This window comes from Solanum dulcamara, chromosome 1 (assembly GCF_947179165.1).
Source record: "Solanum dulcamara chromosome 1, daSolDulc1.2, whole genome shotgun sequence".
In the NCBI taxonomy this organism is placed as follows: domain Eukaryota; kingdom Viridiplantae; phylum Streptophyta; class Magnoliopsida; order Solanales; family Solanaceae; genus Solanum; species Solanum dulcamara.
Window position 1 is genome coordinate 1,400,233 of NC_077237.1, and position 23,883 is coordinate 1,424,115.

General features: G+C 31.6%; 2 protein-coding genes across 3 annotated transcripts; both read left to right on the top strand.

The window, feature by feature from the left end:
• Window positions 1-5,574: 5,574 nt before the first annotated feature.
• Window positions 5,575-13,534, top strand: LOC129896341 (glutamate decarboxylase). Its single transcript, XM_055972213.1, has 8 exons — window positions 5,575-5,809; window positions 6,380-6,584; window positions 8,806-9,006; window positions 9,687-9,901; window positions 10,506-10,759; window positions 11,170-11,222; window positions 12,021-12,305; window positions 13,153-13,534. The coding sequence occupies exons 1-8, from the start codon at window positions 5,724-5,726 to the stop codon at window positions 13,369-13,371; spliced, it is 1,518 nt and encodes a 505-aa protein (XP_055828188.1). The 5' UTR covers window positions 5,575-5,723; the 3' UTR covers window positions 13,372-13,534.
• A 1,530-nt stretch (window positions 13,535-15,064) lies between these two features.
• Window positions 15,065-23,550, top strand: LOC129896327 (transmembrane 9 superfamily member 3-like). 2 transcript variants are annotated; one of them, XM_055972201.1, is made up of 8 exons: window positions 15,065-15,300; window positions 18,729-18,769; window positions 18,887-19,472; window positions 19,560-19,697; window positions 19,809-19,965; window positions 21,772-22,256; window positions 22,821-23,073; window positions 23,258-23,550. In XM_055972201.1, exons 1-7 carry the CDS (start codon window positions 15,137-15,139, stop codon window positions 23,038-23,040), a joined length of 1,791 nt encoding a protein of 596 aa, XP_055828176.1. In that variant the 5' UTR covers window positions 15,065-15,136; the 3' UTR covers window positions 23,041-23,073; window positions 23,258-23,550. The 2 variants fall into 2 exon arrangements, with proteins under 2 accessions (XP_055828176.1, XP_055828169.1); XM_055972194.1 differs by having other exon boundaries at window positions 23,268-23,550.
• The last annotated feature ends 333 nt before the right edge of the window (window positions 23,551-23,883 follow it).

Sequence of the window (23,883 nt, forward strand, 5' to 3'; positions counted from 1 at the left end):
TTTTCAGTTTTTCGTGTGTGTCAGTCCATAATTTTTATGATGATTTAACTTTCGATCAATTTTTTTCAAAATCTTTACAGATGTTTTTCGTAATGACATGAGGAAGAATTCCATTAGCTTCACCATGATCCACGCGACTTTTTTGGCATTTAGGGTGGACTCAACAGAAATTAGACGATTTTTTCAGTTTTTCGTGTGTTAGTCCATAAATTTTTAGTGATATGCTTCCGGTCACTTTTTCCAAAATCTTTACAGAAGCATCCGTAATGACCTGGAAAATTTTTTTAGTAGACTCACCATGATCTACACGACTTTTTTTTGGTATTTAGGAATTACTCAACGGGAATCAGACGATTTTTTGATAGTAAGTGTTGAACTCACCAATGAAGTACTCAACTTAAATAAAACAACCATCGAGAGTTGTGGTAGATCAATATGATTTTTTTATCTTTAATCAGAGATTTGTGATTCAAAAAAAGAAATCTGAAAGATGTTCTCTTATTTTCTTTCCTTCAAAAGATTCAAAGAGAAAAACGCGTGTGTCAATTGATTTAAATCGTTTGTTTGTCTCAAAAATTACAAAAATGGCCGGTAACATGGACCACACATGAATGTTAGATTTGTTTTACATTACGTATCAGAATTTCTATAATTTGACTAATCTGAATTTACGTCAAGTAAATTGATTAAGGGGATAAAAATGCTTATCCTAAAGGGTATTTCATTCCCAATCAGAACTAATAAAGACCTCTAGTTAAGAATTACGAAATTCTAATCCATACTCTTCTTTGGTGGCAAGTGTTGAACTCATCAATGAAGAACTCAACTTGAATACAACAACCTTCAAGAGTGCGACAAATCAAATTTTATTCTTAATCAGAGGTCTTAGATTTAAATTATTTATGACCGATATATAAATTGCGCGAATTAGAATTAGTCGGATAAAATTGTTAATGAATTCTATAAATTAAGAAAGAAATTGCATTTGTGTTTATATATTTAAATTATTGATATGTAATGTCCAAACAAAAAAGGAAAGCACCAATTGTCATCAATAGCCATCAATTGTCTGGCCAACTCCACTATTCCTCCTCTTTTTTTTTTCTCTCCTTTCACATTTCCACATGAGTCAAAAAAAAAAAACTGAGATATTTTTTGTAACAGAAGCTCTAGAACTTTCCAAACGGAACAAATTAAAACCACAAATATAGTAAATTAACAGATTTCAAGTACTTTTATTTTTGAAAGATGAAATAATCAGGACTTTGCCTAATTACATAAATATTTTTTATATAGTTGAAACATAAATATTAATAATCTTTTTAAAACATCATTAAAATTATAAAGATAAGTTCACGTCAAACACATAATAGAAGCTCTCAACATTAGAAGAAAAGATAGTTTTCTTATCGTTAGATTGTATGACAACATTGTCCATAGGTCGTGACCAAATCAGCAGAAAGAAGGAGAAAACAAAAGGTAGTATTCACAGTCGATATCGAAATTATAAGACAAATCGTGCCTTGGGTGGGGAAAGATTATTTTACAAATGTCTCATGAGGGATTTGAATGTTCAAAATATCTTTACAATGTTGAAGTAAGTTTATTTCTTATGTTAAGGCAAAGAAGACGATGTCCAAACGATACATATATCATTTAGTGAGAGTGAAAAATATAGATGTGGAGCCACCAACTCTTCAATTTTTTCTAGTAGTAAATGAATTTTCTGATGTATTTCCTGAAGAACTTTCAAAATGTTTCATGAGGGATTTGAATGTTCAAAATATCTCTACAATGTTGAAGTCGGTTTGTGGATACAGGGGCGGACCTACATGCAGTCTAGGGGGTTCATCCGAACCCCCTTCGTCGAAAAATTACACCGTATATATAGAATTAATTTGTTGGTTTATGAGTATATATTTAATAATGAACCCCCTGAATACAAGCCAAAGACTTGGTCCAGCGGAAAAGGAGTTCACAAAATTGCAAATTCTGGAGTGAAACTCTGCGAGTTCGAGCCCCCGTAACAACATTTTTTTCATATTTTAGTTTCAGCCAATTTTCATTTTTATTTGCTTAATAAATGAAAAGTCTAACCCCAATATTGTAATATTAAACTGTATTATATGTGTTTAATTATTTTACATAAATATTTTAGAGCACAACATAAAATGAACTACACTTTACAATAATTTTTTTTCTATTTTTATAAAATTAAGTAAAAGTTATAACTTTTTTTTGAGTTTTCATATTTTAAATTAAAAAAATATTCTCTCATACTCATTTTAAGTCAAACATTTAATTTTTATTTGATTAAGGAATAATATGGTTATAAGTAAGATTAAATAAATAAGATTGGATTTTGAAAGTATTCTCATATCCTTCTACTACAGATTAGTGACCACAACTTAAGAAAAAATATGTCTTTAACGTACAAATCAAGAATTAAGAAAACCCTCATTATTAAACTTTCATTTAATTATTTATCTTATTTTCATATATTTTTTTGGATAGTATAATCTTTTGTGTTCCTTATTTACTTTCAAAAATTGAATAATGTATATATACAATAATGACGGCGACAGAACCCATAATTAAAATTTTAAAAATATATTTTCTCATATTGATTTTAATATTATGTCAAACGCGTACTTTCTCTATTTTATTGTTAGTGTTGAGCTAAAGTTGAATTTTATCTAGTTGCTTATATTTGATCCGATTCGTTCATATATGATCCGATCCGACCAGCTTATTTGTAGATACTATTAGTGTGCTTACTTATTTTTTTGAACCCCCTCAATGAAAATTCTGGTTCCGCCACTGTGTGGATATTTCTAAGTTCGTAGTGACGTTCACTTTTAATATAAAATTCTATCACTTTTATAATTATCTGGTTGATATTTGATAATTACTTGTTCGATTAATTTAAATTCACACCAAGTAAGATTCATTAAATTAGTTAAGGAAAATACTTTCTACTAATAGGGTTTTGTCATTTTCACATCAAACTTAACACTTTTGATCAAGCGGTAGAGTGACCTTATTCATCCGACTATATATGCACACTCTCTAATGGTCATTTCTCTACCACTTTTAATTTTCATATAATCATCTTATATTTTCATAAATGATTTGATTAATTTAGATTCGGCCCACATTAGACACCACGTTATTCATTGCATTATCAAATGCTACTTTTCGACTATGCTTTTTTATTACCTTTTTTATAACTAGAAGTTCATAAATATTTTTAACCATATCATGTGTGAACACACATACTCGTATAGGTGTAATAATGAGAAAAAGAAAGACAAAAAACAGAACACACTAATGAATACATTTCAAAGTCGAACATTCCTTTATAGATTGTAAAATTTTCTCAATAGTCAATATTTTGCCAAAATATATTAAAAATAGGAAGTTTACTACTCCCTCCCGTCCATTTTACTCTCATTTCGATCGAAATTCACCTAAAATATTATGTGTATTTTCTCTTCTGATTCATCAACTTTTATTATAGGACATCACAATAACTGTGTTCAATCTAATTAATTCAAATACATCTTAATTATATTGAGTATTCTGTAATTTCATTATTCAAACCTTAGATAAATTAGACAAAATTATCATTTAGCATTTTTCTTATTACCCAATATAAACTTTAATCTCCCATAATTTTCACCACATCTCATCAAAACTTGGAAGCAACACCTTAGTGTGCAATTATTACATTTTTTTATCCTTTAGAAACTTGGCACTAGTCTCCTTCAATCAAGGCATCAACACGGACAAGTGGTGTCTTGTATGAAGTGAATTATTTAATTAAATAAATAAATGAATGATAATGATATGTTGGATGAACTTTGGATCATGTTCTCTTAGTCCTCACACTTGACCAATTAAAGTAGATACAAATCAATTTTGAACCAATTGCTTGTCATAGTATTATTGGTTAGTTTTATATATATATATATATATATATATATATATATATATCAGCCATTATATTATTGGCGTTAATAATTGCGGCTAAATCTTTTATTTGTTTTAGTACTAGTTTTATTATCTTTATATCTATCTACTTTTATTATAGCATGGGCAAAAAAATCTACTTTTTTTTAATTAAAACAATAGTTGTCTATTTCTTTTCGGTTATTATTAGTTAAAATGAAAAGCATATATGCAACAAGAATATCATTGGTATGTGAGATATTATTTAATAATGAAAATAATGAGTTGGGTGGAGGAAGCAAATTAATATTTTAATGTCAAGTGTGACTGGTACAAAATAAGTTATTTTGGTTCAGTATACTTGTTTAATTTATTTAGTATACACTTGTTTTTTTTTTATTAAAATGGAAGATTATTGAGTATAAAAATCAACATATATGGATTCTTTTGTAACATGTGGGGAGGTGTTGTCGTATCACCGACGTTTTTCACATATTCCAATGAAGTAAAAATTCATTTAATTTAATTATTTTATTTATTTCTTGAAATTATATTATTAAGAAATTTTTTTTGTCTTTATGTTTTGTCCCTTAATATATTATAAGATTGATGCATGTGCATGTGTAGATTTGTGTAAATCAAATGTTTATATATGCCTTTAATTTTTCTCTGAGATTTCCATCTATTAAACTCAATTAAATTTAAATTTGTGTATTATAAAACACATTTATAGGAACGACGTTTTGAATATATTATAGAAGACATAGATAACTAGACTAGACAAAATAAATTATCATGAAATAGACTTAAAAAAAAAGTGGACAACCAATTTATGGAGATAAAAAAAGCAGAAAAAATCTCTGGAATTCCAATAACATGTTTGTAACACTGAATACTGATTTTTCACCTTAAAAAAAAAAAAAAAAAAAAAAAAATGTTTGTAACACTGTCCAACTATTTAAATAAAGCTATTATATTACAAAGACTAGTAGTATATTATTAATTATTAATATATAAAATTAAGTGGGGCCTTTAATAACTCAAAATCTTAATAAATTTATACTTTAGCACACTACAACAAAAATAACTTTTAACGATAATAAATATACATATTAATAAAAAGTGCTAAAACTTTTATCGGCATTAGTTAATTGCCATTAAATTTAATGTCGCTATAGGCTTTGGTGACATTTATAAAAAATGTTAATTACCTCTAAAAAATATATTTTTAATAGCAATTAAGTTATTATCATTAATTTATTATTGCTAAAGATATAGCAACAACAACATTATTACATTTACGACTAATAAAGTTAAAAGTCCAGATTGTTATTCTTACCTTTAATTGAATCAACCTTTCATTATAATTATATTGCCACCTTTATTATATTGTCTTTTTATATATATGATTTATCTAATGACTTTTTCGAATGAGATTAATTGATTCGAGGTGACTTATAAAAATCAAAATCAACTAAAATATATTTACAAGTTAGTCTATTCAAATTTTTAAAATAAGATAAATTATCTGCTGGAACAGATAAAATAATAATCGATAATGCTTATAAATGTATTAACTTAAATTCTAAGTTTCAATAATGACGTGCCACTCCTTCCACACATTCAAAATTTCATTATTTTATAAATACTGACTCTTCTAATACATTTCTTCTTCAAGAAAGAAAAAAAATATCTATCTTCTTTTTCCTCCATTTTCTCTCTTTTGCTTTACTGTTTGAGCTTCTCCGTCGTACTACCACCACTACGCCACCATGGTTCTGTCCAAGATTGCGTCGGAAAGTGACGTGTCCGTTCACTCCACTTTCGCTTCTCGATATGTTCGAACTTCTCTTCCAAGGTATTAATAATACGTAATTTGTTGCTAAATAATTCGTAGCTAATTAAAAGAATTTTTGGATGATCGGTTGTAAAATAGGATTAGCAACAAAAGTTATCCATTGCGCTTAGAGAATTTACTTATAATTGGATGTGTTTCGTATAAGTTATTTTGATAATTTTTTAATTCAAGATCTCTACGTGTCATGTTTAAGATAATAAATTGAAAGGACATTTTGATATATTTAATAGTTAAATTTAAACAAATAAATTAAATGAAAAGGAGTAATATTTTCTTTTTGATTTTCCATTTGCTATCTGATATTTGATTTTGATTCACGAGACTTGTCCAAATGCATGCTGTATAAAGTCCAAATTCTCTCAAATTTTGATCTAAAATTATTATAGATCTTTCATAAATAATGTGTTTCCTCAAAAAAAAAAAAAAAAAACTTTTCACTCTTCTACCAAACACTCCAAAATAGATCATTTAAATAACTTTTGTCGTACCAACACTAATTTTTATCTTCTTTTGTATATATATAATCTTGAAATTAAAGTTTCATTTCATTTTTTTTTTTTTTTTTTTTAGGTTTAAGATGCCAGAAAATTCAATACCAAAGGAAGCAGCATATCAAATTATAAATGATGAACTCATGTTAGATGGAAATCCAAGGTTGAATTTGGCTTCTTTTGTGACAACATGGATGGAACCAGAATGTGACAAATTAATGATGGATTCAATTAACAAAAATTATGTTGACATGGATGAATACCCTGTAACCACTGAGCTTCAGGTATTTATTTTTCGTCTCGATGGAATTTAAGTTTTCTGTATTGATAGTATATAAAAAAATATTTATAGAATCAAATCATTATTAAGTATAGGCATAGGTGGAGTACGTATAAGATCAGTCATATGTTCGACAAGATATTATTTACCCAATCAAATTGTTATAAGGTAAATTAATTATATGCAAAAACATATTAGGATTCAAAATTTAGGAGTTGAGTTCAAGTTATATATTAATAATTTATACATATTCAATAAATTTTTTTAGGACAAATGCATGATTTACACAATGCTACTACTGAGTTAGTCCAAACCTTTAAACTATACTAAAAAAATATTGTTAAAAAATAGTGGTGTTAAGTCTAATTTGGAATTTTGCTTTCCATAAAAGTCATAATTCCTGATGGAACTTTTTACAAATTCAACTATATAAAGTTTTGAATAGTATAATGGACCCTTTAAAAATTATCAACGTCTTTTCAACTTTTATTACTAAGGAAGAAAATAAGCATCATCGAAGATTGTGATAGAATATATATACACAAAATTCCTGGATCTTGAACAAAAAAAAAATTCACATTTTGAGTTCAACAAAATAAATATATAGTATCCTCTATTTTTAATTAAAAATTTTATATTTTGAGCCCTTACAATGAAAAAAGGTCTTTATAGAGAATGATTTTTCTTTTAATGAACAAAATTGAATTAATTAAAATTCAAAATAAATATCAGAAAACAAACAAATTAAGCTATGGCCAAGAAAAAAAGAATGGGATAGTTATAGTGGTCCTTCAACGCGTTATTAGTCTCCAATTTTATTTTTTTCTTTCTGCTCAACCACATTGCAAATAATGTCCTTCATATAAGTATTCTATCTACAACTCCGGGTGGTACCGAAAATATTTTTCAATGAAAAATTAAATTATATATATAAAATAAAAATTTTATTTTATATATATAATAGATGATAAAATTTCTTAATTGGCTTTTTTTCCTTATAACAAAGAGGGTACATTATTTAAAGTGACGGTGACCTTACATATAAAATGCTTAATAGATTTTTTTTAAAAAAATAAATAAATTGTGTTTGATATTAATATTTGTATTAAAATTTGACTAAATTCAGAATTGTTAGTGCATTTTTGCTAGTGCATAAGCATCTTACTTCCCTAAAAAGAAAATGAACATAGAATTAAATTAATAATAAAAATTAAATCTGCTCAATTATTGTTGACTAGATTGTCGTTTTCTATCCCTACAACTTACAAGTGGTCATTTTGAAAAGTCATTAATCAATAAATTAATGAAAATTGGATCTCGAGAAATTTTCAAATATAAAAGTAAAAAAGACCAAGGTTTATTAAAAAGGAAAAACATAAAGAAATGTGGAATGTGGTGGATAATAAAGTCGAAATGAAATATTGGATGTAACTTATTCTTCTTAGTACTATACGTTTAATCAGAAATTTTGAATTTAAATTTATATAAAAAAAAATCATATCGCCTTAAAAAATGGGACTCTATCTTATAACATTGTTTCCCATTTGTAATTGTCGTTATAATTTATAGCAAATGTGTGGTCCACCCATAAAGGCCATGGTATCATCCTTTCTCATGGTAATGATGTAAATACATGATTATAAGAAGTTAAAGGTCACTTTCGAGATGTTTGAATTTGTTTAATTTCTCATAAGCATTGTACATCGTAATTATATTAATGAATTGGACTTTTCAACAACCTAGACGAACTAGTCTAACAAGTGTCCATAATAATAAAAAATACAAAAAAAAAAGATTTTAGAAAATATGATTTTAATAATATTATTAAAGATAGTCAATTAGTGATTTAGTGGTCCACCATAAAATTGACAATTTTTAACGAATTTATGATGAAATTAATCAAATTTGAAGAAATGACCATTACTCCTCCATATTACTTTATTTATAGTATTACGTATTTTCTACCTCTTTCTCATACAAGAAAAACACGAATTTATCACATAATTTTTAAACAGATAGACGTGTAATAAAATTAACGGACGTCTGTCGATTTTTTGCAATATTAAAATCTATGATAGAATCGTATAATTTTTTTTTTTGTAATCTACGTATCCGCTTTTATAGATTAAATTATTGAAATAATAATGTATCAATAACTAATAATACAATTAATTCAACGTTATTATTCAATTTTAAAATCTTGAAATATTTTTATTATTTTGTAGAATCGATGTGTAAACATGATAGCCCATTTATTTAATGCACCACTTGAAGATGGAGAAACTGCAGTTGGAGTTGGAACAGTTGGATCTTCAGAAGCCATTATGCTTGCTGGATTGGCCTTTAAGAGAATATGGCAAAACAAAATGAAAGCCCAAGGAAAGCCCTATGACAAGCCCAACATTGTTACTGGTGCCAATGTCCAGGTATACTTTATCACATATAGTCACTTTTCAGTTCACGTAATTGAAAAAATAGCCACTATCATGGAGTTTCAAAACCTACACGTGTGGCTCCACACGTTGTCACGGATTTTAACCTCTACAGGACATTGTAATGGAGTTTTACTTGTGTAATTTTTGAAACTTCATGTCAGTAGTTAGGTTTTAAAGACTGTGATGAAAAATGGTTGATAAACGTTAATTTTACATGTTTTACTTATACTAGTCCATAAAACGCGTGTGTGTGCGTGCATATACAGTCAAATCTCTCTAATCTCTATAGTGATGTTGTTTTTTAGTTTTTTTTTTACTATTATGGCGAAATACTGTTATAAAAAACATATAATATAACATAACATGAAAAATCGGCTCCAAAGAAATATTTCGTTGTTATAGTGAAATGTTTGTTATAGAGAAATCTAATTATAGATACACGGACTTAACTTATATACACTAACAATATAAACACATTTTGTATCATTGGTGTATTTAAACATGTTATACCAGGTTATCTATATTATTTTTCAGGTTACTAATCCAACTTATTTTACGAACGACTATCTATAATAATCTTATAATTGACTAGATAATGTAGATTCTACAAAATATATGAATTTTATTTATAAGATTTAAGAGTTGAGAGGGCTAATTGGTAATTTCAACAGGTGTGCTGGGAGAAATTTGCAAGGTATTTTGAAGTGGAGCTAAAGGAAGTGAAGTTGACTGATGGATACTATGTGATGAACCCTGAGAAAGCTGTGGAAATGGTGGATGAGAACACAATTTGTGTAGCTGCTATTTTGGGTTCAACTCTTAATGGAGAATTTGAAGATGTAAAGAAATTGAATGACCTCTTGATTGAGAAGAACAAAGAAACAGGGTAAGTCTCAATCTCTAACATTAGTACTTATATCATAAATGTCGGGTTTTTTGGTTGTTAAGTTATAGTATGACTGAATAATATTTAGTCGTTCTGGCCTTTTTGATTGGCATTAAAGTGGCTTATGTATTCTTCTAGATGTTCGTTTATCACCCCCCCCCTCCCCCTCCATTTGAACTTTTAAAGATTATATCAACCACAGGCTTCTAACCATCAAATTAATGTTGTATTCTAGTATTAGCGACATGAAAATAAGGGAGGATGTATATTGAGAGTCGGGTGTGGGCACATTTATTGTGTCAAACTTCAAAGTTATATCAATCGAGACTGTCTTCTAACATTAACGACATGAAACCTTGGAATGATATATGTATATTGAGAATCGGGCATGGGCACATTTATCTTCTTTAAACTATTCAAGTTATATCAACGGTCGACATCTAACTATTGTCAGATGTTGTAGGTCGTCTTTTAACCTCAACCCTATGATGTATATTGAGATGTTGTAGGTTGTCTTCTAACATTAGCAACATGAAAAACTTAAAAAAAAATTATGGGTCTGAATATATATCTTAATAATTAATAGTTTGTAAATTGATAACAGGTGGGACACTCCAATTCATGTGGATGCAGCAAGTGGTGGATTTATTGCACCATTTATTTATCCAGAGCTTGAATGGGACTTTAGATTGCCATTAGTGAAGAGTATTAATGTGAGTGGTCACAAATATGGTCTTGTTTATGCTGGTATTGGTTGGGTCATTTGGAGGAACAAGGAAGACTTGCCTGATGAACTTATTTTCCACATCAATTATCTTGGTGCTGATCAACCTACTTTCACTCTCAATTTCTCTAAAGGTAATTTTAATTAATCCATTCTTGATAATTCTATAATTATAATGTTCTTAATCCATATGAATAACTTGTTGTCAAAAAAGAAAAAAAAAACTCAAAACTAGTTACTCATTGCACTAGCTCTATATTCACTACTAGAAATCAGTCAAGGTAGTTCGTCTAAAAATTGAATTTTTCAATGAAAAATCTGTCAGAAATATCTTTAAGGAGTGTTTTTTCAAACGCATTTTTACGAACATATATCTGAAATTGACTAATTTCTAATATTATATTCATTATAAGTTGATAAAAATTATAAATTTATTGTGTACTACTTAATCATAAAGCATATGATGCTCCAACAAGATAAAGAGTACAATTTCACCTATATTAGCCATATGAATTTGATCATATTTTTCTATAATGTTATGCAGGATCCAGTCAAATAATTGCTCAATATTACCAACTTATTCGCTTGGGTTATGAGGTGAGTATAACATTAATAATTCTATGTTATTTGGATTCTTCAAAAATATCATTGTGTATGTGTCGAATCATCTAAAAATACTTGATATTTTTATGATCTGACTACAACAACATTTTTAGAAGATCCGAACAACATAACTTGCTACTTTTACTAGAACAACTTATTGGACTATTAGGTTATAAAAACTATATATCTTTCAAGAACAACGTGTATCAAAGCTCAAAATTTTGTTATGCATCCGTATCGGATCTTCTAAAAGTACATATAATTTGGATGATCCAGTACGGCTGCAATAACATTTTTGAAAAATACGAGCAACATATAACTTGCTACTATTACTTCTATCCCTTTAGTTTAACCGATTATTAGTGTAAAATAATTATATATCTTTCAAGAATTACACATTTTAAACCTCAAGATTATCTTATGCAGCCGTGTCTGATCATCTAAAAGTGCATACTATTTTAGACAATCCAACATGAGTTCAACGACATTTTTGAAAAATTCGACCAATATATAACTTGCTAGCGTTACTTCTATCAGTTTAACGGATTATTAGTATATAAAAATTATATATCTTTCAAGAATTACATGCTTTAAACTCAAGATTTTATCACACATCCGTGTTGGATCATCAAAAAGTACATACTATTTTAGATGATCCAACATGTTTTCAACGACATTTTTGAAAAATTCGATCAACATACATCTTGCTACTGATACTATTAATGTATAAAAATTATATATCTTTTAAGAATTACGCGCTTTAAAGCTCAAGATTTTGTTATTTTAAACCAGGGTTACAAGAATGTTATGCAGAATTGTCAAGAAAATGCAAGGGTACTAAGAGAAGGACTAGAAAAGACAGGGAGATTCAGCATAGTCTCCAAAGAAATTGGAGTCCCCTTAGTTGCATTTTCTCTTAAAGACAACAGCAAACATGATGAGTTTGAGATTTCTGAGACTTTAAGGAGATTTGGATGGATTGTTCCAGCATACACTATGCCACCAGATGCTCAACACATCACTGTTCTTAGAGTTGTCATTAGAGAAGATTTCTCCAGGACACTCGCAGAGCGACTGGTAACATTTTTATTTCTGTTTAACTGTCGTTTCAATTTATATGATGGTGCTTGACTAGATATAACTTTTAAAAGAATAAAAGAGAGATTACTTGAAACATACCGTCTTAAATATGATATGAATTTTTTAGGATATATATATATATAAGTGGTTTTTGAGCCGAGGGTCTCTCGGAAACAGCCGTCCTACCTTGGTAGGAGTAAGGTCTGCGTACACTCTACCCTCCCCAGACCCACGTTGTGGGATTTCACTGGGTTGTTGTTGTTGTATATATATAAGTGGTAAAATAGTAAATTTGTGAATTAAGCAAATGTATCATGTGCTAAATATGCTTAGTCATATATATAATTAAGACAATGGATCAAAATGTGCCATATATACCTTTAATTGATTGAAATATGCACATTTTGATCCATTTGCTTAATTCACAAATTTACTATTTTACCATTTATATAATATTTCCTAGTAAAGGAACTAAAAACGCATATTTTATCAGTAAATGAAGGGCCAAAAGTGTTATCATTCCTTTTTTCAGACATAAAAATTATATCTTTTTTTAGCAGACCGATAAGAAGAAAGTGCCATATAAAATGAGATATGTGACGTAAATAAAAGTTTTTTGAATGAGAAGTTGTTAGAAATAATTTTTGCTTCTTTTTTTAATTTAATTTAAGAATTCCTTCACAATTTTACATAGATTTGTTATATTCATTAAAATTGTTTGCATTCGATTCATAACAATTCAAGACTAGGGAGCAAATATCACTTTTAGAAAAGTATTTTTTGAGTAGTCGAAACCTTAAATTAATCTTTTACATTCTTGATTCGTATTTTTTTTTTCAAACAGATTATGGATATCGGTAAAGTCCTCCACGAACTCGACATGCTTCCAGCACGTGTGAACGCTAAGCTCGCCATGGCCGAGGAGAAGGCGGCGGCCACGGCGAACGGTAGCGACAGTGCGTTGCGTCAAAAATCGAATAGGGAATGGGAGCTACAGGTTACTGAAGCATGGAAGAAGTTTGTTGCTGATAAGAAGAAGAGTAAGACTAGTGGAGTTTGTTAATTAATTAATTAATGTATGTTTATGATATGATGAATTAATTATGAGTTTATTGCTAAGTGTTTAATAACGAACTCTTTAATTCCCACTGTAAAATTTTCTTATGTACTTGTAATATGATTTTAATTAATTTGTATTATGAGTGTTTGAGGTCTTGTTTACTTGATATATACTTGTTAAAAATATAATATCAGGTTGTTCAGAAGATATATAAAAGTTATATTCAATTTTTAATATTTTCAAGTGTTCAGAGTTGATCTCTTGATTAATAAAACCAAGGATACGAGTTCAATCGTATCAAAGAAAAATAATAAATAATCAAAATAAAATAAATAATGCATCTTGGTCTTTTTAATTGATTGTCATATTCAATATTTCTGTCTTTCAAAATTTTAAATCAGTAAAGAATTTAATGGTAAAATCTAAATTCAGTGATCTGTAAAGTTACCCAAAAAATTAATGTTAATGTCATCGTCTTGTTTTCAATTAATAAACCAAGACAAAATAAAAAGGAAAAATACAATAATAATATATTCAATATAATTTTATAAATGAAATTTGAAGATCTAATAAATGAAGTTTGAAGATAATAGAGATATTTATTTTTGATAATCTTTAGCTCAAAAAAATATTTCAGGAATATATGTACAAAAATAAAATGACAACAAAATAGTAAAATAACAATCAAGTGCAACAATAGATTGTAATACACATTGAAAAATTAGCGTGACTACTAAATAGCTCTCCCACACAAAGTGTGATAATATTCGATTATTTATTAGCCTCTTACCTTAGTCCTCGATCTTCAAATTTTCATATCTAGTATCATATTATTTGCAAGTTGAAATTGTGTCATGTCATATTTAATTGCACCTCTCTTGGTTCTTCTTTTGCCTACCTCAACCTTTGCTAACTTCTATTACAACCAACCAACGCATCTATTGACACACATCTTCTTCATATGCCATAGAGGTCACCTTGTCCATAACTTTGTTTCTAATCATATCTTTCCTAATACGTTCACACATTCATTTGGACATTTTTATTTTTAATACATTCATTTTCTAAATGTAAGCGTTTTTGATTGGCAACACAATGCCTCATACAAAAATATTGGTCTAACTATCACTTTATAAAATTTACCTTTAAACATTTATGACACGTTTTTATCGCACATACCTCGAAGGCAAGCTTCCATGCCACTTTATCGGCTCCAATATGATGTGCGGCATTATCATCAATCTCCCCATTTCTTGACCCAATATAAAACTTCCTATATATGAAAAAGAAAAAATAAATTAAAAGTTTTACAATATTTTGTGACGTTTGGTGAAAAAGAAGTAGGTAAAACTATGTATAAATCAAGGTGGATACAAATTTACTAATATTTGTGTCGTTGAAAGGTAATAAGTACTCGATCAAGTAGTTCGAGTTAGAATGTCAAAGCATATATCCCGTGAAATAGTCGAGGTGAAATTGAAAACCTATTTTTTTTCCTTTTTCAGAGGACACGTGTCTTCAATAAATGGACTTATATCTTTACACGTTTTTCACTGGAAAGAAAAACCAAAAAAAGAAATTGACACGTCATTATCCACATGTCATTTATTTATAGGCCATCATTACGTTTGTTACAAACTCGCTACAGTAGCGCGTGGTCACCACTTCAAATCCCTCCCACCCCTTGTCTTTCTCTTGTACCCAAAATCCACTGTACCTAAAAAGAGTTTCAAAGGAGAGACTCTTTGGGTAAGAAAAGCAGAAAAAAATGGCGAGGAAGAGTAGTATGGGGTGTGGGTATTACGTCGTCGTATTCGTGCTTTTGTTCTTTGGGGCTATCAAGGTGAGATCGGATTCATCAGATCATAAGTACAAATCTGGAGAAGAAGTACCTTTGTATGCAAATAAAGTCGGTCCTTTTCACAATCCTAGGTAACCCTTTTGAACCTTTTCGTTAAAGATTTCATTTTTGTGAGTTTTTTTTGGTTTTTATACTTTTTTGATATTTCGGGAAAAGATCAAGATTTTGTTTTGGGTTGTATTGGAATGATTGGTTTTGGTGTATTGCTGAGTTTGCTAAATGTATATTAGTGGGTGTGAGCTTTTTTTTGGATGTAGTTTACATTTTGTAGGCTTTTGATATTTGGGGAAAAGATCAAGATTTTGTTTTGGGTAGTATTGGAATGATTGGTTTTGGGGAAATGTTGCTGGGATTTGCTGAATTTTGGGTGTATTGCTGAGTTTGCTCAATGTATATTAGTTGGGTTACCTTTGTTTCTGAGAATTGTGAGCTTCTTTTGGATGTAGTTTACATTTTGAATATGTGGTAAAAATTCAAGAACTTTTTTTGGGTTGTGTTGGATTGGAAAGGGGAAATCTTGTTGAGAACTTTACAGAATTTTGGGTGTATTGGAGTTTGCTTAATGTATATTAGTGGGTCACCTTTGTTTTTGAGATCTGAGAGCTTCTTTTGGATGTAGTTTACACTTTCATGTTGTACGTGTTGAATATCTGGAAAAAGTCAAGATTTTGTTTTGGGTTGTGTTGGATTTGGAAGGGGAAGGCTTGTTGAGAATTTACTGAATTTTGGGCGTAATGTTCATCTGTTTCAATTTATATTTGCTGGTCACCTTCTGAGAATTGCGAGATTTTCTTTGAAGTTTTGGTGGTAGTTTACATTTTGACGTGCTGAGTTTCTGAAAAAAAAAGTAGTTTTGGAATGGATTCTGGGGGAAACTTATCTGATATTTGCTGATTTTATACAGTAATTTTCAATGTATGTTTATGAGTCTACTTGGTAACTGAATACTGTGAATCTTTTCATCTGGGAGTTCATCTGTGCATTTACAATTAAGGAGAAACACATTGTCCAAGGTCTTGGTTTTTCTACGTGCTAGATCAAATTTAACATAGTCCATTTTGTAAGAATACTGTCAAAAGAGAACGGAACAAAGGGCTTGTCTTTATGCTTTTGGTTTTTGGATATGGGAAGAGTTCAGTGGTGTGCATGTCAGTACATTTGTTTTTTGAAGAAGACCCTTTTCTATTGTCTCGGCTCTTCATGTTGTCAAAGGTTGTGTCTTGGTACATTAGATATCGTTGGCATTTGTTTAGGGTATATTCTGGATATGATTATCCGAAATTATAGGTGTTTATAAAGGCAAACAATTGTAGAACAAGGAAAAGAAGCTTCATAAGATTGACAAATCCGGACCTATCTTCCTAGAGCTAGTTTAAACCGTTGCTTAGTCTTCTGTCCAGAAAATTATTTTGATGAAGGTTAGCTCCTGACATAAAATCATGAAAGGAGTATTTCCATTCATTTCGTATAACCTGAAAACTTTGCAGACAGCTCTATGCAGAAGAGTAATTGTAGCGTTAATTACTTTGCTTTAGATGTTGAAAGATACTTTGTTTGTTCTTAGTGTTGGTAATCTTATCATGAGCATGGTAGTACAAGTATCCATAAATATCCTAACACTTGTTCGCAAGCAAATTTCTAGAATGGCCGTACTTATACTCACAAAGGGTCTTGTCAACTTGTGTGTGTGTGTGTGTAAGCACTCATACATATTTTGATAATTCAAAATATTGTATTATTAATACACCAAGATGGTGTCAAAAGCATGTACAATGTGGATATGTGGAGTGTACTAATTCCTTTAGGAGTGAACTGCACAACTACCTCGTAACTATGTTAGAAATTTCTCACCTTCCCCATAGATAATACTTAGCTCAAGGATCACCTGCATGGGAGCAGGAACTACTGCTCACTCCGAGTCTCCAGATATGGAGACAAAAACATTCAGCATGTTCTAAGTAGCTTCTTCAGATGTTTTTGTTCACACACTTCCCAAGCTTAGGCTTCATTAAATCTCTTTTTCTCTTAGCAACAATTTCACCAGTTTCCTGGAATGGTCGTTTAGTGACTTCTCTCTGATTTCTCCCGTGGAGAGTTTGTTGTCTGCAGCTTTGTTCAAGAATTACTTCTAAATTAATTTTCTTGTAAGTTAATCTAATTAAAATCCACTCTCTTAAGCTTATCAAGTCTTGCTTGTGAGATGGAATTTGGTTTGTCTCAATCCATTGTGATGTTCTCGTTGACCAATCTTTTTCCTTCATTTAAATTATCTCTTGCAGCTTTCTAGTTTCTTCGTGTAGATCTTTGAAGCTTCTGGGTCTTATTGCTAATCCATCTTTTCCACTCTTTTGAGCCACCATGTTTGATCCATCTTTATTTTCTCCAAACTTAAATTGGATCTTACTAATAAGCAATATGGCCTCCTTCTGGCTTCTTCATATGCAACTGTTGGTCTCATGTTCTTCTTCCGTTTGCTTCGGTTATTTTCTGGCATCAGCAAGAGCAGTTGCTCCACACTAGCTAGATTGATATTTGGCTCTAATTTTATCAGGTGCCTAGGGTTGGTCATCTGCCCTGTTCCTTCCTTGGAGAGCCTAGTTTGTAAGCAGAAATGACAATCTTCTCTCTCTTTTCCCAGTCCCTTACCGGCTTTGACTCTTAATAGGTTGCTATATTTGGGAAAATTCACGTGAACAAATTTGCTGCTGATTTCTCCTACCTCGCTGAAACGATTAAGACACTATGGGCAAAGTTGTAGTCCAAACCATTGTTCTCTTTCTTCTATTAAGCCTGAGCAACTTGCTTCGAAAAACATGTTTTAACACTCTTTCAGTATCTCTGGTCAATGGACACTTGAAGAAGAGTAAAACATCTCCCTTAGTATACATCTACACCCCTGCCATCACTTTTGATGCTTGTGAGGCCCATTCTTCCACTATCTACTCAATATATTTTTGATAAAAAGTCAACGTGTGTGCTTGACTTCTTGTAAAATCTGCTGTTTAGTGGATGCAAACTAGCAAAAATCCTAATTGAGCTACTATTTAGTATGGATAAAGGAGGAGATAATAAAATCCTAGTTGGAACGCTGCAAGAGCTGATGCCAGAATTAAGCTTTTGCCATCTATATTTAGCATAGATTACTTCTATATTTTTAAGATCGCATAAGTACTTGTCTAGAAAAGAAGGAAAAAAGAATAATTACAAATCTTTGCATGGAGGATTGTAATTAAAGATATTAGAAAAATGGAATGTGTCTTTAGCTGTTTCTCACACTTACTCTGAAGAGTGCAAAGCATTGAGTCAGTGAAAATTGACTCTTATTGATGTAGTATATTAACTGAAACAACTTTGGTGAATCAGTTTAAACTCTTGAATAACTCTGATTTTTACTTCTACTTATCAAAAACAGACACAATATTTCTGATTGTACTTCTCTAAGCACATGCTACATTTACTGTTCTCCACTTAGATCTCATGTTTTTACCGTCAATTGCAGTGAAACATATCGCTACTTTGATCTTCCTTTTTGTTCTCCAGGTCAGATTCATTTCTCTGCCCTATATTGTTCTAATATCTTTGGCCCTTTTTAGCGTTTATTGTTGACTACAGTTTAACAACTCTTTGAACATGTATCTATTCATGCTCTTGCTTTAGGTCATGTAAAAGATAAAACTGAAGCTCTTGGTGAGGTGTTGAATGGAGATCGTTTAGTCACTGCTCCATACAAACTTGACTTCATGAATGATCGAGAAACTGAGGTAGTTTGCAAGAAGGCATTGTCAAAGGAAGAAGTTGCAAGATTCCGTGATGCTGTTGCCAAGGACTACTACTTCCAGATGTTCTTTGATGACCTTCCCATTTGGGGTTTCATCGGTAAGGTAGATAAGGAGGGGAAAGCTGACCCCAGTGAGTACAAATATTACCTTTTTAAACATCTTCATTTTGACATCCATCACAACAAAGACCGCGTGATTGAAGTCAATGCACGAACTGACCCCAATGCCCTAGTGGACATAACTGAAGATAAGGAAGTTGATGTAGACTTCATGTACTCTGTAAAATGGAAGGAAACAGAAATCCCTTTTGAGAAAAGGATGGAAAAATACTCGCAGACTTCAGCTTTACCACATCATTTGGAGATCCACTGGTTCTCAATCATTAATTCTTGTGTCACAGTTCTTCTCTTAACTGGTTTCCTTGCTACAATTTTGATGCGTGTCCTTAAAAATGACTTTGTCAAGTAAGTAGCAAAAAACTTTGTTGGGTCGCATACTTACTAAATAAGGAGCCTGTTCTTATCCTATGGTATTTACTGTTTTGGTTAAAGATATGCCCATGATGAGGAAGCAGCTGATGACCAAGAAGAAACTGGGTGGAAGTACATTCATGGTGACGTGTTTAGGTACCCGAAGCAGAAGTCACTTTTTGCAGCAGCCCTGGGTTCTGGCACACAGTTGTTTACCCTGTGAGTATGCATGCCTATAAATGGGTTTATTTAGTTCTAGATTTGAAAATGCCATTAGCTTGTCATAAATTTCATTGACCAATGTTAATTCTTTCTGCCTCTTTTTCCCAGGGCTATTTTCATATTCATTCTTGCACTTGTTGGTGTGTTTTACCCCTACAACCGAGGAGCACTTTTTACAGCTTTGGTGGTTATTTATGCCCTTACATCAGGAATTGCAGGCTATACTGCAGCATCATTCTATTGCCAACTTGAAGGAAAAAATTGGGTAAGAAAGTATAGAGAAAATTATTTTTGTTGTTGTGAAGCAGCCAAAATTTCCTGCAAGTGCATCTCTTATTTTGTTTTCCCAGTTTCCTTATTTCCTCTTTCTCTTCTAGTTAGTTAAGGTCTCTTGGTTTTGACATGTACTGGTCATGATTCATGATAGGATTTTTAAGAGTAAGGTGTAAATTTCCTCCACAAATTTAGTTTAACAGAGCATATTATGCGTTACAAGTTTTGTTTTGTGGGAGGGGAAATGGTGAAGCTATATCGCCTAAAGATCCTCCCAACATAGGAGTTCTTGGATAATGCATCCCACAATAGCTTAGCTAACCCTTTTGCACCTATAGCAACAATCTTTTTGGTTATACAAAGAATGACTTTCTTGCAACACACCGTAGCATATTTCAATAACAATGCTATTAACATGATTAACCCCTTAACTGAAAGCAACTTATCCTTCTATTTGGTTCTGTTGGATGGAAGACTACATGAATTTACTTTTTAGGTGGATCATGGAAGGTGGGCGGAAAGGAGAAGGAGAAGGTGTGTCTTGGCTGGAGGGTGGGAGAGGGGAAGAAAAGAAAGAAAGGATTTGAATAAAGGAGCAAAGGGGAAAAACAGAAAGGGGAGGGGTTTACTGCTGAGTAAGCAAGAGATTTGAGGAGGAAATGGAAATAAGAGAGATGGAAGAAATTGAGAAGATGGATACAGATAATTTCAGGAGTTGGGGGGAAGGTGTTTAGTAGGACTTCATTCAAGTTTATAATTTAGATAGAAATGTAGTGGGATTGACAAAAGGGGGTGCTGCTACACTTTTAGGAATTACCATGGTTTTGCCACAATAGAATTATGGGCAAGTTTGAGAGCACATGATAGACTTCTGTATTATCAGAATAAATGAGGAGCTTGCCTTCTTTTCACTTAGCGTCATCTTTGGCCTTCCCTTACAACAACAATTGCTACACTTAAATCTATATATATATATATTTTTGATAAAGTAAGGTGTTTCATTCACAAAAGAGCATCAAGTAGATGCATAGTTACATGGAAAGGAAAAAGCATTAACAAAAGACTAATGAATCCCTTTCAGTGTCAATCTAAGACAAGGGAGCTAACAAAATCCAACAACTGATAAGTGCTAATTACAGTAGTCATATTAGTCCAACAAAAAAGATAAAGTAAGCACTTTGTTTTGAGGGAATGATTTGGAGTTGAGATTCCATCAGAACACCCCCTATTCCTCTCATTCCATATGGACCAGAAGATAGCAGCAGGGATCATCCTCCAAATCCTTTTGATGGCTTTATTAACTCTCCACAAGCTCCAGTTCAAGTGTGCCTCTTTTATGGTCTGTGGAATGGCCCATTTTAAACCAAAAATATAGGAGAACATGCTCCAAAGATCCGTGGCTACTGTGCAGTGCAATAACAAATGGTTTACATTTTCCATCTTTTCCAAACATAGATAGCATCTGTTTACTTACTGGAAATTTTTCCTGTTGAGTTTGTCTTGAGTCAAACATGCTTCTTTTAGCGCAGTACAAACTTATTAGGGGGTAGTTATATAAATTTTCATTGTCCTTTACGCTTCATCTGGACCTGTTTCATCCAGTTACAGAAACTTGTCTTTAAGACAAATTAATGTTACCTTGCAACTTATTATCCTTGAAACCGAATTGAGTGGTTCCTAACAATTAATATAGTGGTCTGCCCTTTCGCGGAGTTAATAATTACTTGAGATTCTTTGTTTGGTTTCTGGTAGAAAGAGGAAAATGTGTACTGATCTCAAATTCATTTTCTTTTTACAGGTAAGGAACTTGTTGTTGACAGGAGGGCTGTTCTGTGGGCCGCTGCTTCTAACTTTCTGCTTTCTTAATACTGTTGCAATTGGTTATCATGCCACTGCAGCACTTCCCTTTGGTACCATCGTGGTCATTTTCCTCATATGGGCCCTTGTGACATCACCATTGCTCGTATTGGGAGGAATTGCAGGAAAGAATAGCAAGGCAGAATTTCAAGCTCCAACCCGAACAACGAAGTACCCGAGAGAGATACCCCAATTACCCTGGTATCGCGGGGCTCTTCCTCAGATGGCAATGGCTGGGTTCTTGCCTTTCAGCGCTATCTACATTGAACTTTATTACATATTTGCCAGCGTGTGGGGTCACAGAATTTACACGATTTACAGTATCTTATTCATAGTTTTCATCATTCTGATCATTGTCACTGCATTTATTACGGTGGCTTTGACATATTTCCAACTTGCTGCAGAAGACCATGAATGGTGGTGGAGGTAAGTTAACAGCACTTAATTGACCAAATTCTTTTTAAACAGTTTAAGGATGCAAAAAATGAATTGAGTACTAGCCACTGTGTACTTTTGGTGAATGCATCAAGTGATTATCCTTTCCCAGGCAACCGTGCATAGAATTCCGAATGTTCCCTGTGTTTATGACACTAATAATATGCTGCACTATCATGCCAAGTATTTGCTAGTGAGCATTTAAGTAGGTCAGTATTGTTGTAACTTCACCCAGCTTCTTTTATGTGCTTTTTTGGAGGGGGGGGGGGGGTGTTGAGGGAGCTGAGTTGATTTTTCCCTATTTGGTTTGGGTTTGCCAGTCTTTGATTGTCTTGGAGAGTGCCAATTTAGATCTCTTATATTAGTCGGTGGTACTTAAACTCAATTTTCCAGTTTGTTATAGAAATTTGTTCTTTACTTTTAATGTCTCTGCAGTTGGTAAGCAAATACCAAATCATCTCTGCTGCTTGCAACTCTTTTTGAAAGCTGACAACATTTTGTTTTTGAAAATATGTGTTCTTTGTCGAGTCTCTAACATATATGTTGATCTTCTAGGTCGTTCCTTTGTGGTGGATCAACCGGCTTGTTCATCTATGGCTACTGCCTGTATTACTATTATGCCCGCTCCGACATGTCAGGTTTCATGCAAACCTCATTCTTCTTTGGTTACATGGCTTGCATTTGCTATGCCTTCTTTCTCATGCTTGGAACTGTTGGTTTCCGAGCTGCTTTGTTTTTCGTCCGCCACATATACCGCTCAATCAAGTGCGAGTAAGATGCAGAATTCCACATCAGCCTGGTTCAACCGGTAAGCTTCTCATTTCACCTTTTAACTTTTTTTATCACGACACATCTACACATCTATGTTACTCGAATCCTCCAAAACCAAAAAAAAAAAGCGCATTTGTTGGAGGATCTGAGCAACATACCTCATAGACTGTAGAATACATCGAATTTTTATTTGGCTAAACTAAAAACCGCGTTCATGGAAGAATGCAACAGGGGCTTGTGTTTTTGGTGTATAAATCGTCGACGTGCTTGGAGTAGTTCAACACATGTTAGATCCATTTAGAATTGATGTGGAGCAACAAAGCAGAAGAAATATGTTGAAAGAAGTAGTTCAAATCAGTGCTTTTTAATGTGTTTAGAACAAAGAGTTTATTAGTTTTAGCTTCAGCTTATTTTTACCTAGTTTTAACCTTCTTGATATATAGAATATGGTCTGTTAATTGCATCCTAAGCTGTTTATGTTCCAATTATTGTGTTAGTCATACTTGTTATAGTAGACTGGTTTTCAACGTTTCAAACGTTTGTTATTAGAAAAGTTATACCCTAATACCCCCATCGCCCAAATAAATAAAAAATAGCATATTGTACCTTATATCCACGTAGTCGTCTGGGGAGGGTAAAAAAAACAGAGATTTTTTTTAAAGATCTTTTCCTCAAGGAAAGCAAAAACCACTACATTTATGTGTTCCAATAAAATCTGACAAATGTAAATTGTTAAATATTTGCGGAGACTAAAAGTTTTGATTTTTCACAAACCTAAAGGACCAAAATTGTTTTGTGCATGTATGACTATTTTTTGTTATTTTTCAACTAAAAGTATGGCATATTA

Bases quoted from the DNA above. Each gene is read 5' to 3' on its own strand.
- LOC129896341 (XM_055972213.1), top strand. From the start codon at position 5,724: ATGGTTCTGTCCAAGATTGCGTCGGAAAGTGACGTGTCCGTTCACTCC. The intron at 6,585-8,805 runs GTATTTATTTTT...ATTATTTTGTAG, and splicing joins CTGTAACCACTGAGCTTCAG to AATCGATGTGTAAACATGAT. The intron at 9,007-9,686 runs GTATACTTTATC...TAATTTCAACAG, and splicing joins TTACTGGTGCCAATGTCCAG to GTGTGCTGGGAGAAATTTGC.
- LOC129896327 (XM_055972201.1), top strand. From the start codon at position 15,137: ATGGCGAGGAAGAGTAGTATGGGGTGTGGGTATTACGTCGTCGTATTC. The intron at 18,770-18,886 runs GTCAGATTCATT...CTCTTGCTTTAG, and splicing joins TCTTCCTTTTTGTTCTCCAG to GTCATGTAAAAGATAAAACT. The intron at 19,473-19,559 runs GTAAGTAGCAAA...TTTTGGTTAAAG, and splicing joins CTTAAAAATGACTTTGTCAA to ATATGCCCATGATGAGGAAG.